Here is a 16,522-nt window from a genome sequence, read left to right on the forward strand (position 1 = left end):
TTATCTGTTGTCAGTTATTTTAAATTTTAGGCTTATGGTTATTTGTTTTGTTTTCTTAAAATTTTGCAAACTTAATTTTTAAATTTGGCTTTCAAGCTTAAACACTGCAGCCTTCTGCCTTTAAAGATTAAGATAATATAATTTAAAATTTTGAAGTTTAATTGTGGCCCTCAACCATTGGTACTGCACTTTCCATATGTTGCCCCTTAAAATTATTTTGTTGCTATCTTAACTGGATTATTATCTTGCTGATTTTTAAGATTTTTTGTTGTTAAACATGCTGGCTTTGTGCTTTTAAAGGTCTATGGCAATATAGTCTGAAGTTATGAAATTTGTGTCCCTCAGCCATTTCTGTTGCACCTTGCATATGTTGCTTTTTTTGGGGGTTTTAAATTATTTTATTGCCGTCTTAACGGAATTTTTGGTTTTTGTAAGGTTTCTTGTTCGCCTTCTTCCTTTAAAGGTCTATGCCAATATATTCTGAAATTTTCGAATTTAATTGTGGCCCTCAGCCATTTGTATTGCACTTTGCGTATGTTGTTTCTGAATTATTTTATTGTTTTCTTAATTGGGTTTTATCTTTAAGATTTCTTGTTGGAGGCCTTCAGCTATTGAAGAGTTACATTCGTGGCTATGTGCCATTTTGGTAGTAAAGGTTATTAATGTAGAATGAATGACGGTTGGAAGCAGTAACTGACTTCAACCCTTGGCCCTTTCCACAATCTTATTACCTGTTCTGACCAGCCGGTTTAGCGGGCGTATCAGTATTGTTAGCCAATCAATAGATTGTAGTAATACCTAGGAATCGTATTTTTGTGCAAAGATACACGTTTTTCAATAGAACCACTCCTATTGACATTAACAGACTAAAAGTAGCGTAAATCAGAATGTCACTGGTGTTTGTTGCAGGAGTCCTTTACGAGATACCGAATTTTGAAATATTCCAGATCGGCACTTCTTTGAGGCATCTATCCTGCTTAGGTACTAATTACAATTTCTTTATATTTGCTTACATTGTGCTTGCGTGTTCTTTGAGAGCATTTCAACATGCTATTCAGTTAGTGTGTGACAGTCCAATGGTAACAACACCTGTGTTTGTATGACATACACTATGTCACCAAAGGCATCTGGACACCCCCAAAAACATTCGTTTTTCATATTAGGTGCATTGTGCTGCCACATACTGCCAGGTACTCCATATCAGCGACCTCAGTGGTCATTACACATCGTGAAAGAGCAGAAAGGGGCGCTCTGCGTAACTCAAGGACTTCGAATGTGGTTAGGTGACTGATGTGTCACTTGTGTCATACATCTGTAAGCGAGGTTTCAACACTCCTAAACATCCCTAGGTCACTATATCCGATGTGATAACGCAGTGGAAACGTGAAAGGACATATACAACACAAAAGCGTACAGGCCAACTGCATTTGTTGACTGACTGACTGCCGACAGTTGAAGAAGGTCTTAATGTGGAATAAGCAGACATCTATCTAGACCATCACATGGGAAATCGAAACTTCATCAGGATCCACTGCAAGTACAGTCACAATTAGGTGGGAGGTGAGATAACATGGATTTGACGGTCAAGCAGCTGCTCTTAAATCACATATCACGGTGGTAAATGCCAAATGACACCTCGCTCGGTGTAAGGAGCGTAAGTATTGGACGATTGAACAGTAGAAAAACGTTGTGTGGAGTGATTAATCACGGTACACAATGTGGCGATCCGATGGCAGGGTGTGGGTATGGCGAATACCCCAAGAACGTCTTCTGCCAGCGTGTGCAGTAACAACAGTAAAATTCGGAGGCGCTGGTTTCATGATGTGGACGTATTTGTCATGGAGGTTTTGCGTGGCATTATCACAGCACAGGCCTACATTGAAGTTTAATGTACATTCTTTCTTTCCACTGTTGAAGAGCAATTTGGGAATGGCGTTTGCATCTTTCACCACTTTCAAGAACCTGTTCATAATGCGCAGCCTATAGCGGAGTGTTTACACGACAATAACATCGCTATAATGGACTGGGCTTCACACAATCCTGACCCAAATCCCATTGAACACCTTTGGGATACTTTGGAAAGTCGACCTCGTGCCAGGCCTCGCTGAGCGACATTGGTACCTCTCCTCAGAGCAGCACTCTGTGAAGAGTGGGCTGCCATTCCCCAAGATACCTTCCAGCACTTGATCGAACGAGAGTGTAAGCTGTCATCAACGTTAAGGGTGGGCCAACACCATATTGAATTCGAGCATTACCGACAGAGGGCACCACGAAATTGTAAGTCATATTCAGCCAGGCGTCCGGATACTTTGATCACATAGTGTATATCAGAAAATGATATCAATTTTACTGTGCAGGCACATCTAATTAAACTTAGTGGTGGACGTTTTATACTTGGCAGTACACACACTCAGAGCTGTGCAACGTAGATGAGTGGCTTACCTGGTGTCTGTTGGCGTCTCTGCAATCAGGTGAGTCAACTGCACAACAGTTTGTGGGTCGTTGACTACAGCCTCACCCCAGCCCTGCGTCGCGACCACGTGGAGCAAGTGGGACTTTATGAAGACGATGGCGGCCTGCTTCAGCCTGTTAGCAGAGTGTCTAATCGCGAGAACACCTGTGGCTGCCGCAGTCTCGATAGACAGCTGTGAGGCCACCTGTTGCTCGCAATGCGCCTTCAGTACCGACAAGCCGTATTTGTCGGCGGCGACCAGCAGCTTTGGGGCCATGCTGGGCAGCTGGGGCACCTGCAGGGTGTAGAGGTATGCCAGCACCTGGCGCATCACAGGACCCTCTGTGTCCGAGTGTACGAGCTGGTTGCTGCTGCCCTCTACAGTGACGCGACGGAACATGTCCGCAAACACGGGACTCCTGGCGGCCAAGACAGCCCTGTGAGCCACGAGCCGCGTGTCTCCGGCCAGCAGAGTCACCACAGCGCCGTCCCCTGCGTCCAGCAGAGCGCCCAGATCCTCGGCCGTGGCCTCCTCAGCCGCCTGAACTCGTCCCACTGTGAGGGATTCTGGAACACAGTGTCACTGATCACTTCTTTGCCCTCACACAATACTCTCTATACTTGTATGAGCCGCAATCAAATCTGTATGAACCTGCAGTTAGGATATGTTTCCAATCACATGCCAGTTGCAACAATATGATTTCTTTGCTGTGTCAGACTGATGCCGAAAGTGAATAGGTAAAAATCATTAAAAATACTTTATAAGGGGGGATGTAACGGAAAATGATAACATTTATTTAAAAATCATTACCGTCATATTTATTAATGTGCAATCTAAAATTTTGTATGCATAAAGCAAAAGAGCTGTGTTTCAACAGCCAAATATAATAAAATACGCATGATTAATATTTTGCCAAAATTTTAATTTTTCATTTTTTATTTTCTTTTTTATAAAAAGCCATAGCTCATATTCTAATGATGCAATTAATCTGAAAATTTTATTGTAGTGTCCTGAAAAGGTTATAAGACCACTGAACCACAGTTATTAATTGTGGTACAAATTGTATCATTAAGAGTTTTTAATTTTGCGCATCAAAATTTCCTTTTTCTACATACAATCATCTAAATATCCGCAAGTAAGTGGTGGATCCACAATTTTTTAGTTCCAACGAGACAGCAGAGCGTTGTTAACAGTTCCTGAAAATTTCATAGCATTAGAACACATACTTTTTGAGGCAAGGCTTCCAATAAAGTAAAAAAAATGTAAAACAGAGAAAATGATGTTCAAAGATTTTCTTCTCATACTTCTAAATGTAATAAGCTTACCTCAATTTTAAAATCCTCCATACTGATATTCCTCATCCTCCAGGTTTATCTTCTCTCCTCTTAGAATATGCATGGCCTGTTTTTGCAGGTAAGACACTGATCTGTTAGCTTCCTTGACCCTGCTCTCGTCGATGGTGTAAAATCCTTTTCTTGTATGCACAGCAGGATCTGTACCAAATCTCTTCAGAACTTCAATTCTGCCATTATTTCCATTATTGTAACATATAACGGCATCATAGACACCTATTTTAAGTACTTCAAGTCCACAGAAAGTCCTTTTTGAGCATGTAATCCAAATTAAATTACTGAGGCTTTCATATGCAATTTTGTGACTTTCTGTGAAGACAGTTCCTCGATAAATCAGGGCTTGCAAGAAACTTGAATGTGGGATTAAATGCTTTCATAACATATTCTGGTAATGAGTGTTATGGGAATACATCTCATTTTATATTGTTCAACTTACACTGATCGTCTTTTAGACGCAGATGGTACACTGGCGCTTTGTCACTGGATAAGCTAAGAGCTTAAGTTCTTCACTTCTAATTTCTTCCTCTTTTTTTTGGTAACCCGATTTCCATGAAACCTCCATTTCCTAAACATAGTTTTGCCACCACCAATTATGCATAAATGTGGACTCCCACGTAAAGATTTGTGAATTCAACCTTCCACCTACTAATATGTATTAGTATTGTCAAAACGTAAATGAACCACATGCAAGAAAGTTTTCAGGCAATGATATAGACGTCAGCCAAAGGAATCGAAAGAAAATAGCTTTGACAGTGACAAATATTCCACTGAAGCAACCAGTTTCCCAGTTGTTGGAAAAGGCACCGGCTGTGTAGAGTTAATCAGTTTAACAATTTAATGGCATTTCTAAAACCGCTATCACGATAAAATTCACACACAGCATAGAGTAAACTGTGTAGATGAAGAAAATAATATTTTTGAAAAATCCATTTTTGGACCTAAATCTATTACATCCCCCCTTAGAACTTTCCTATTTGCTTGTACAAAAAGCCCAGAAGGAACAGACCTCTTATCGTTAATCTCTTTCTACAATTACTTGTGCAGAATATCAAAATGGAGATCTAGCACAATACTAAGAGCGTCAGAAGGTAGTGTATTCAATACACAGTCCTGATTTCTGCAGTTATTTAAGGAAACAACGATATTTTGCGCCTGAAATCTGTATACTCTGCCCTTAACCGCTAATCCAGCAAGTTTCTCTGCAGGAACTGATACTCACAGGGGATCAACTAACTGCTATCACGGTCTGATATGACTTTCTAGAAACATAACATCGAGATGGTGGGCATAGCTAGATCCAAATCCTGACATTCTCCAATCTCACAACACCCAACATTGTGTTGAGTAGAGGCATAATTAGCCCCCCCCCCCCCCCAATGGATATAATTAAATTTATGAGGGATGAAAACAAATGTGTCTAAATGTGTTTCGCTCACAATACTAAATTATTTCCAAAAGATTACTTTTACTATTACTATTTCATAATGATGTGATAGTTATTGCATAAGTTACCATTAATTAATGGTTATTTTCAAATAAAGCATTAACGAATTACACGATGTGGTGCAAATAGAGGTTGCCAAACGAATGTATGGACTTCATCTTCCACACATAATCCTCCTGCTATACACAGTAGTTTGTACTTTGTACCATGGACCTATGGTAAAGATATCAAGGCATATAAATTGCATACGGTAAATGTCTCATAAAATGCACAGTAGTTTGTACCATGCACGTATGATAGAGAAATCGAGATACACAAACCACATACCTTTAAATATCTCCATAACAATACATGAAATAAATTAAACCTTAACTCAAGACATATTATGTAGTGGCCCCTGTTCTGTTGTAGGGTGTGTACAGTATTATTATTATTACTATTATTATGATTATTATTTGTAGCACCTAGTAAGACACAAAGCATTGGTAAAATGAAATAGTTCGATTTCTGACAGTACAGGAGTAAGGAGTCCAGCAATCAAGTGATTCAGAAAAAGTAAGTAGAGTGCAAGGATTTTAAATTGATTGATTTTAAATAAGGCTGTAGGTGAGGGTGAAACAAGTGTCATGAGAGAGAGAGAAGTGGTGTGGAGGAAGCATGTTTTGCAACAAGTATATACCTTCACTGGAGACAGTTAACTTTCGTTTTCAAGGACTAGTAGATGCAATGAGAAAGGCTACATCATACTACGAAAAATGGTTGTTACAAATAAGATGTACCAGACATGTCATTGTCTCATTCGTCAGGGTCATGGGTATGACGCCCTGAGTCCACCCTGATGCATGGAGCCCAGTCCTGCAACTGACAGGCTTCTCAGGGCCAAATGGATGAGTGGTGACAGATCATGGACTTCCTGTAGAAGCTGCTGATAGACCAGTGGATAAGCGGTGACAGATCATGTACTTCCCATAGAAGCTGCTGACAGCCAAGTGGATAAGCAGTGACAGATCATGTACTTCCTGTAGAAGCTGCTGACAGTCCAGTGGATAAGCGGCGACAGATTATGTACTTCCCGTAGAAGCTGCTGACAGCCAAGTGGATAAGCAGTGACAGATCATGTACTTCCTGTAGAAGCTGCTGACAGTGTAGTGGATAAGTGGCAACAGATCATGTACTTCCCGTAGAAGCTGCTGACAGCCAAGTGGATAAGCGGTGACAGATCATGTACTTCCTGTAGAAGCTGTTGACAGTCCAGTGGATAAGCGGCGACAGATCATGTACTTCCCGTAGAAGCTGCTGACACTCCAGTGGATAAGCGGCGACAGGTCATGTACTTCAAGTTTAAGCTGCTGACAGTCCAGTGGATAAGCGGCGACAGATCATGTACTTCCCGTAGAAGCTCCTGATCGCCAAGTGGATAAGCAGTGACAGCTCATGTACTTCTGTAGAAGCTGCTGACAGCCAAGTGGATAAGCAGTGACAGATCATGTACTTCCTGTAGAAGCTGCTGACATTCCAGTGGATAAGCGGCGATAGATCATGTACTTCCCGTAGAAGCTGCTGACAGCCAAGTGGATAAGCAGTGAGGGATCATGTACTTCCTGTAAAAGTTGCTGACAGTCCAGTGGATAAGCGGCGACAGGTCATGTACTTCCCGTAGAAGCTGCTGACAGCCAAGTGGATAAGCAGTGACTGATCATGTACTTGTTGTAGAATCTGCTGACAGCCAAGTAGATAAGCAGTGACAGATCACGTACTTCCTGTAGAAGCGACAGCAAGAGGTGATAGTAATTCAGGTATCTGTGGTATATCTGATAGATGACTGTTGAGAACTCTCCAGAAACACCCATGCACAGCAGATCCCAGTCGACTGATCCTAGCTTATAAACGTCAGCTGACTCTTCCCACTTTCAAGGATAGTTTACAGAGTGTGGCTGCAGTATGGTTGGTGTAATGTCTTACAGAACGGCAAACAAGTATCGCTAAAGTAATCCTTCTATTCTTTTTTATACTCTGGACCAGTTAAGTTCGAAGGATAGCTAGTTACCATTAAGATCTGAAGCAGTCTGTACACAAATCGAGATTTTCTTTACGGCAGCAGTAGCACCTTCTATAAAAGCTACTAATTTCCTGAAAGTGTTTAGATGTAGTAATCGAAAACAAAATCAAAATCATCGTTAGTTTACAGCAAATGCAGACAACAGAACACGACATGTTACTTACAACAAGCACTACACACACACACTGGTTTTCTATGACGTACCAATACACATCATTGGTAACTTACTGAAATTCTCAAAAATTTACGTTTATTCACGTTGATACACAATAAAATATTTGGTAAATGTTTCTTTGAATGGGGTTGCTAGTCCAAAGTTTTTATCGAGGAGAAATGTTAAACGCAACTGACGTTATAGCACAAAGTACGTTTCCCGTGGCACACAGCATACGAAAATACTTAATTTATTGCAACACAAGCTCGGATTTTGATGCAGTTGACACAAAGAACATGTTTAAAATTGATGAGAAGTTTTGGGACCCGAATTTTAGAGGCGAATTAATCTGACACATCTGATTTTACTTGGACACGAAGGAAATAGAGGAAATTGTGAGTAAATAGCCATGGGAAAAAAGTGCGGTGTGGAGCACAACTCAACTAAAGGAGTGTTGGTAAACTTTTGTGAAAATTCCATGTACAAACCCTAGGAGTCGATGAATGGGAGTATACGGAACAAAAACTGTCTAATGATGTCCGGAAATGCATGCTAGGCACCATTTATTGAATCATACTTTGTTACAGAAGCTACAGTGTAATTCCATGCAGCGACGGTTACAGTATTCACGGTTTTCTCCTAGAGGGTGATACTGTTTCTCGCACATAATGACCTAGGATGCAGAAAGTCATGAAGGACGTAACCTAAATGATCGGACACCAGAGTTGGAAGAAAATGTAATCAGCACTGTGGAAGGCGACCGCCATATCAGTAGCAGGCAGTTGGCCCACCACTACAGGGTAAGCCAGACGACCGTGTAGAACATTCTCCATGACAACTGGTACTACCCTTATCAGTTAGAGCGTGTGCAGGGCTTAGTAGTGACAGACTTTCCACATCTGTACCAGTTTTGTCACTGGTTTCTTCACCAGGTAACCACGATTCCGGAATCTGTGTCATCCATCCTATTCAAAGATGACGCCATCCTTACGTGATCTTCAGCTTTTACAACAGCCATCTTTGGGATGGTATGCAGAAGGCCCATGGTATGATGACAGCGAATCATCAGCATCGTGGCAGCCTGAATGTCTGGGCTCGGATAATTGGCGACCTATTTTGGGACCAGTCTTCCTCCCACGTCGCCTGACAGGTCGGAAATATCGGCGTTTCTTGTGGGTGACTTGCTGGAAACAGTGCACTGATGATTCTAAGGGTTATGTGGCTGCTACACGATGGTCCTCCAGCCCACTTCGCCATTAGCGCCTGGACGCATCTCAATCGCATCTTTTCTGGTTGAAGGATCGGACGAGGAGATCCAGTTATACGGTCTGCTCGTTCACAAGATTTCAACCCGCTACATTTCTGGTTACAGGGTCAACTAAGAAGTAGCGCGTATGAAAAGTCCATTCCAGACGTGGAGACACTGGGGCAGCGTATTCATCCTGCCTCTGACACTGTTCGGCTGCAGCCTGATCGATGTGAGCGTGTGAGACAGAGCACGCTACGGCGCGTATACACGCATGCGTTGGAAACGATTTTCAGCACACACTGTAATTGTCGCTGCGTGGTACAGCGCGAATTATACGGCAGTCTTTGTAACAGTATGTGACTGAATAAAGATTCTCTAGCGTGGAAACCATGGATTTTCGGACATAAGTTCGTTACACATTTCTGTTCCGTATCCCCTCATCGATTCAATCCCTAGAGTCTGTACACTGTGGTAAAAATCACCCAGTATGTGCAACATGACGACTAAATGGCATTCCAACTGGAGCTTTCTACAATACCAAAGGCAATGATACACTGAAACCCAACGGCGTTGCGTAGTTCGGTCGCAGAATTCTTGTGACTTCCCCTTGACACAAAGCAGATATTCCAACAAGTCGACGCCGGCGTGTACCACGGGTGGGTCGCGCCCGTCTCTGCCAGTTATGCTACTGGAAAAGCAGTAGCGTGTGAGGCACGTATTGCCTATCATGTAGGAGCAACGAACAGTGCTGAATACAAGTTTGTGTGACGCTTGGACGAGAGAGATTTCTGAACAAATGAGATATCACATAATTTGTGATTAATTTAGTGTACAATCATCTTACATCCTCTTTCGCCGTTCTAAAAATAAGTAGCAATGCAGTGTGTTTGAATACGACCGCCACGCCACGGCGAGAAGCAGGCAACAGGTGGCGCAGGCAGCTGGAGGGAAGCTTGTACACGCTCGCCTCCCCACGGCGCCGGCGAGGACGTCTCAAACCACGAGATAAGACTACTGTGATTAAAATAACTAGTACCAAAAGAACCACGTGGACCATGAGGTGTCTGTAGCAGCAATGGATGAAACACTTACCTTTGGTGGTTGTTAAACTATGTGCGGTGACTTCTGTATAGAATTCTGAAAGAGAAATTCGTAACAATCTCAATGAAAAAATTAAAAATATATTTCATTTCTTATGGTTATCTACTATCATACCCAGACTCATATGGATCGAACAAAGTAAAATTTTTACCTGTAACAGAAATTGGGTGGCTGCAGCCAGTAGATATGACTACCGCCACAAAAATGCGGACGAACCAACTAAAGCTTCTGCAGAACATGGCGGAAGGTCTCAGGTGTCGCGACAAGTAAGGAACTTTTCTGTGAAAATAACCTCACCAAACTTGCAGTCTGCTGAACAACCTGAAATTTACGGAATAAGTGTAACCTAAAAAGACATTTTCTAGCAGCTAGCTTCATAATAAATAAATTAGCGTAAATTAATCTTCATTTCACCATTTTATGAGGCGGCTGCCACTCCGTTGTTCCGAATATACTGGGTGACTCATGAAGATATACAGTTGTTTTAATATGTTATTCTACAAGTAAAATCAAAGAAAAAAGTTCATATAAACATAGGTCCGCAAATGTTTATTTACGCAGTTACGGTTAATAAAGGTTTTTGCCTGAAATTTACCAACTTCGCTAATATAAAGGCATCGCAAAACTGTACGACGTTAAAGTAAAGCACGATTTCCATTTATCTTGTTGTTGTTGGTCTGGTGAATCTAATAAAACTTGTCCCAGGCGTGTATCTGCAGTAATTTTCCAGAACATCCAGAAAAGAAAAGAAGTAATTTCATAAAGTTTTCAATTTATAAACTAGTTGGCCCAATTTGTTTTATAAATTCCAGACGTTTCCACAAAGTATTTAACAGAAGTTGTAGAGAATTTGATTTTGGAAAATAATGCTAATAACGTTAACTGAAACTCTATGAATGTGTCAGATAATCTGCTTTAATTAATACCACAGCACACATGAATTCCTGTTAAACCAGAAGAGACAAAGCTCACTGTTAAGGAAGTTGTACATTGAACATACAATTTCTCAATACATTATAAATAAATATTCAAAAATGTCTCCACCGAGTTCAGTGCTTTTACCTGCATGTGTAGGAACAGATTTTGTTGCTTGTTTCAATTTCACAGGGTTGTTCTTAATTTCGCCTACTGCATTCATAACGTGAGCAAGTAATGCCTCACGTGTACTGACTTTTTCCTCACAAACTATGTCTTTCATCCATCCCCATACAAAAATCCATTGGCGTTAAATCGGGCGATCTGGGTGGCCGCAGACGTGTAGTACCACGACCAACCCATTTCTGAGGAAAATGATCATTTAAACGTTTAGTAACGGCGTTGGCGAAATTTGGGGGCGCACCGTCATGTTGAAAATACATTTGCAATCGCGTAGCTAGTGGAACACCTTCGAGGATGCGGGGCATTTCTTGTTGAAGGAATTACAAGTACGTCTCGCCTGTTAGACGTCGTGGGAAAATGTTTTATTAGATTTACCTTATTAATAACAACAAAGTAAATGGAAATAGTTTTTTACTTTAACCTCGTACAGTTTTGCGATGGCTTCATATTGGCGAAGTTGCTAAATTTCAGGCAAAATCTCCTATGAGCCGTAACCCCGTAGCTAAATATTTGTGGACCTATGTTTATTCGAACTTTCTCCTTTAGTTTTACTTGTAGAATATAATGTTAAAATGTTTGCATACCTTCGTGAGTCACCCTGTATACTGGCTGATCAGCTGAACTGTTTACGTCAGTTTCGAAACCGTTTAAGGGATCGTTATCATGTTTGCACCTGCTTAACTGCGAGGAACTGCTGGATGAGCGACGTCGTACTCGTATTAACTGCAGGGGGCGGGGATCAGCCTCTCTTTTTCAAATGAAATTGCAGTGTGTGTCAATACGTGGTGATGTATTATGCAGAGCTGGAGCAGTGTCGTTAGCCGAGTTAGGCGACCCTCAGGCGGCTAAGGACACGCCAGCGGGTACATCCGAGTGCGGTGCTGGTGGAAACTGCGCTCTATGAAACACAGGGTGTGTCAAAAAGTGTCATCCGATTTCAAAAAGATCATAGCTATTATGGTATTTGAGATATGTGAGCCGGCTGCCGTGGCCGAGCTGTTCTGGGCGCTTCAGTCCGGAACGGCGCTGTTGCTACGGTCGCAGGTTCGGATCCAGTCTCGAGCATGGATGTGTGTGATGTCGTTAGGTTAGTTAGGTTTAAGTAGTGCTAAGTGTAGGGGACTGATGACCTCAAATTTTAAGTCTCATAGTGCTTCGAGCCATTTGAACCATTCTTTGAGATATGTGGGTGAACAACACACTCCTGGAAAGAGCAAACTTTCGAGTTTTACATGGTTACCAATAGGTAGCAGCAGTGTTCGCCACCTTTAGTTCCCCTGATAATAAAAATGGTGTCGGGACAACGGAAAGCGTTTTGCGAACTGCGTGTCAGTAACAACCATTCAGCGTGACTTTCGTACTGTGTACGATGTGGATCCTCCTACAGCACACAGCAGTAGTCGATGACGTGAACTATGGCGAGAAACAGGTTGTTTGTGTAAAGGCAAATCGCCAGGTCATCCCAGAGTGTCTGACACACACGTCGAAAGCATCCGCCATAGTTTCCCAAGGAGTAAGCACAAATCCGTTAGCCGTGCATCTCGACAGCTTAACATACCCCCGATGTCCGCCTGGCGTGTGATGCGTACACGTTTACTTACGAAACCGTGCCGGCCGCGGTGGTCTCGCGGTTCTAGGCGCTCAGTCCGGAACCGCGCGACTGCTACGGTCGCAGGTTCGAATCCTGCCTCGGGCATGGATGTGTGTGATGTCCTTAGGTTAGTTAGGTTTAAGTAGTTCTAAGTTCTAGGGGACTGATGACCACAGATTTTAAGTCCCATAGTGCTCAGAGCCATTTGAACCATTTGAACGAAACCTTACAAAATTCAGCCACTGCAAGCTCTTCGAGAAGGTGACAAACAACAACGTGTGGAGTTGTGTCATTTAGGTCTTAGCAAGATGGAGGATGAAAGTTTTCTTCCACGCTTAGTGTTTAGTGACGAGGCAACATTCCATTTAAATGGAGAGGTGAACCGTCATTATGTGAGAGTATGGGGTAGCGAACAACCACATGAACTTGTACAACATGAGAGAGACTCTCCAAAATTGAATGTGTTTTGTGCAGTTAGAACAGTAAAAGACGTACGTCCGATTTTCCTTGGCCTAGAACACTGTTACAAGAAGTACATATTTCGATATGGTGGAGAAAGTTCCTATCCCACAGTTGGAGACTGGATTCGAAAGACTTCATTTACCAACAGGATGGGGCACAGCCACACTGGCATCTGGAAGTGCGGGAATTTATAAATCCAAGGATTACCGAACGATGGATCGATCGCAATGGACCAAATCATTCACCCTTACATTACTGGCCTCCAAGGTTACCGGACCTGACTGTATGTGACTATAGGAGGGGATCTATGAAAGACTCCGTTCATGTGCCTCCATTACCAACAACAGTGAATGAACCGAGACACCGCATAACAGCAGCTGTGGAAGCTGCAACTCAAGACATGCCCGCTGCAGTGTGGGAACAATCTGAATACAGCACTGAAATATGCCGTACATTTCAAGGCCGGCATATTGAACACTTATCAGAAGGAATGAAAAAAAGAACTTTTTGAGTTTTCCGTTAATCAAAACACAAAAGTCATTGTGTAAGTTTGTTAGTTACAGAAATATAGACGTGTCAAATAGGATAAATATTTTTCATATACCCTGTATATGGTGACAACTGAGTGCTGACTCGAATGGGGGCAATCTATCATGAAACCGAAGATATCACAGAGCTATTGGTGAAGAAATGAGCGCACCGCAACATTGATCACAATTTTGTGACAATTATTACAACATTTACGAAGCTTTTGATTACGGATATTGTCAGAGACCACTGACAAGTAACAACTAACACGCTCTTCGAGCTGTAGTAGCATATGAGGTGTCACCTCAAAGCTAAACACTACAAAAACCAGGTTTCATTTACGCAACTTGCTCTGTTTTGTAGCATTACGGTTTATTAAATGTGCCAATACTCTGAACTTGCCACAGTTGCACGTAATAAGGGGAAGGTTGAGATATTTAGATTCAAACGTAATCATAATCGATGATGATTACTGTAGCTGATGTTGAATGCTATTTAATCCAAGGTTTACTGATTAATGGAAATGGGCATTAGTGAAAATTGTAAATAAAAAAGGAAAAGCTCCACTTTATGAACAGATGGCGGATGGGCACTCCTCTTACATTAGCGACACGTTAATCGTATATCTCTAAGTAGCATATTTCGTGTGTGCACAGAACGACTAACTTGAATGTGATTTACGTTTTTGTTAATATCTTATGTAATATCACACTGCTCATGCTTCGAGTGGCCACAAAATGTCCGTGACGACTAAGATTATTTTGAATTTAACTATTTTGAATTTAATGTAAAGTATGCATGTGGGACAGCCTTAAATATGAATATTACTCAGTGTTAAACGTTGAGTCAGTGTTGGGCGATGCCACAGAGCATGTGGAAGGGCGTGGACCACTGCGCGTGTTCTCTTTGCGTCTTTCGGTTCATTCGGTACTTGGTGTTCCGTCGTTCGAGTTTCGGCAGCTTTCTGTCTCGGAGGGTCATTCCGGTGATCTCACGAGAGGTAAAGCTGTAGAGAGGTCTAGTCGGCGAGTTAACGCGCACTGTTTCCGGGTGCAGAGCGTTGAACTTCCCTTAATTCACTGAGCTCTGCCCCACACTCTTACTTGGTGCAGGATTTGGAACACTCAAATACAGTTTCGATTATTTATTTTGGAGAATTTGTTGGAACTTTAGCTTCGTGCTAGTGAGAACCAAGGCAGAAACGAACTTGCAAGGTGAATATTATTGAACTGAATGAAATAAAATCGCCATAACTTGTCAACGGTTTCCTTTAGGACGTTAAAACTGCACGGTTAGCCACGGGGCATGATGGGAATTAACATGTGCATGCGTTTGGTTTGCTTTAGCGACGAAGCCCACTTTAATTTGCGTAGATTCGTCGATAAGCAAAACAAGCGCATTTGGGGGACTGAGAATCCGCACTCCGCAGTCGAGAAATCTCTTCACCCTCAACGGGTCACGTAATAATCGGTGTGATACTCCTCGATGGTACGGTGACTGCCGAACGGTACGTGCAGGTTTTGGAAAATGATTTCATCCCCATTATCTAAAGACACCCTGATTTCGACAAGATGTGACTCATGCAAGGCAGAGCTCGATACCATCGAAGCAGGAGAGTGTCTGATGTCCTGGAGAAGCGCTTTGGGGACCGCATTCTGGCTCTGGGGTACCCAGCGGCTACTGTCAAGGGTCTCTACTGGCCGCCATATTCTCCGGACTTGATCACATGCGACTCCTCATTGTGCGGCTATATTAAAGACAAGGCGTACAGCAGTAACCCCGAGACCACTGCTTAAATGAAAACAGCCATTCAGGAGGTCATCGACAGCATCGACGTTCCGACACTTCAGCGGGTCACGCAGAATTTCCCTATTCGTCTGCGCCACATCATCACCAATGATGGCAGGCATATCGAACGTCTCATAACCCATGGACGAATATCAGTAGTGATATTCACATGCTGAATAAAGTGCGTGCACGCCCGACAGCTTGTGACTAATTCGCGATTTTTCTCATACAGTTGAATAATTCTGACCCTGTAGATTATTTTGCTACAGCTGTGTTATTGGTTGCATGTGAGCAGTGAACGATGTTTTGCATCGTGTGAAGGATCAAAATTTTTTGAAATGTTTGCACACAGTTTCGATAATTACTGCTTTGAGAAAAAAAGAAATCTGCAAGCATATGTTCTGCTTTTACGCTGTACTTCTGCACTTTATTTATGATTATTTGTTAATGACTTTGCTTTGAATCCACAATGAAGTGAGATCTCCATTCACAGACATTTCTGTAATATCAATAAATATTTATGAATGATGAACTGTAATTCGATTGTGTTAGTCAACTTTATTAGCCCTACGGTTTTGATTGTTCAGTCCATTTCTCAATACATCCTATAAACATCCTATAAATTGTTAGACAAATGGATCATTTCTTATCTGCGTAACGGCGCATTAAAACACCAGTGTGCGACTATCCTCTGTGACACATAAAGGCGAGTAGTCAGCCCGCAGTGCAGGTCAGATATTCCGGCCTTGTGACGTCCAGACACCGCTGCCAGAAGGTAGAGAAGAGACTCATTTGCAAATAAAATGTACAGCTTAGGATTTATCTCCTTTGAACACCGAACCGAAAGTTTTGTTATATGTAAATTCGCGAAGTCTTTTGACAGTAGCGCAATACGAAGTTTTCTACTCACAGTACAGAACTCTAAAATAGGATAAATAAATTATTTAATGAAGGAACTCAATTCTACTGCTCTGCAAGTCCTGTGGACAAAAGAAAATAAGAAGATTCAACGAATTGGAAAGATACATTACGTCTGCTGACTTCAAATAAAATGCTGAGTGGTTTTATCCTTCTATTAGGTCAGTCAAAATATTGAAGTGATAAGTCCCCACATTACGGCATCGAAATGGAGGATGACAGGGATAACCGACATACTACACTTTTTTCCAAAATTGTTTCTCTGAGGAAGATCTTACAGTGGTTCCTTATTTAATTCGTCAAGAGATCGCCTGAATGACATTTG

The 16,522-nt window shown here is 42.0% G+C and overlaps 1 protein-coding gene across 2 annotated transcripts in view; it reads right to left on the reverse strand.

The window, feature by feature from the left end:
* The window catches only part of LOC126443342 (ankyrin-3-like), a 42,913-nt gene that overhangs the window by 12,515 nt on the left and 13,876 nt on the right, over positions 1–16,522 (reverse strand). For both annotated transcript variants that reach the window (XM_050090937.1, XM_050090936.1), the window contains exons 2-4: positions 9,964–10,133; positions 9,804–9,848; positions 2,443–3,019 (exon numbers count right to left, since the gene is read on the reverse strand). In XM_050090937.1, the coding sequence (XP_049946894.1) occupies positions 2,443–3,019; positions 9,804–9,848; positions 9,964–10,051 (710 nt within the window). In that variant the 5' untranslated portion in view covers positions 10,052–10,133. The remainder of the gene's footprint in view (positions 1–2,442; positions 3,020–9,803; positions 9,849–9,963; positions 10,134–16,522) is intronic.

Source organism: Schistocerca serialis, unplaced genomic scaffold (genome assembly GCF_023864345.2).
Source record: "Schistocerca serialis cubense isolate TAMUIC-IGC-003099 unplaced genomic scaffold, iqSchSeri2.2 HiC_scaffold_1458, whole genome shotgun sequence".
NCBI lineage: Eukaryota > Metazoa > Arthropoda > Insecta > Orthoptera > Acrididae > Schistocerca > Schistocerca serialis.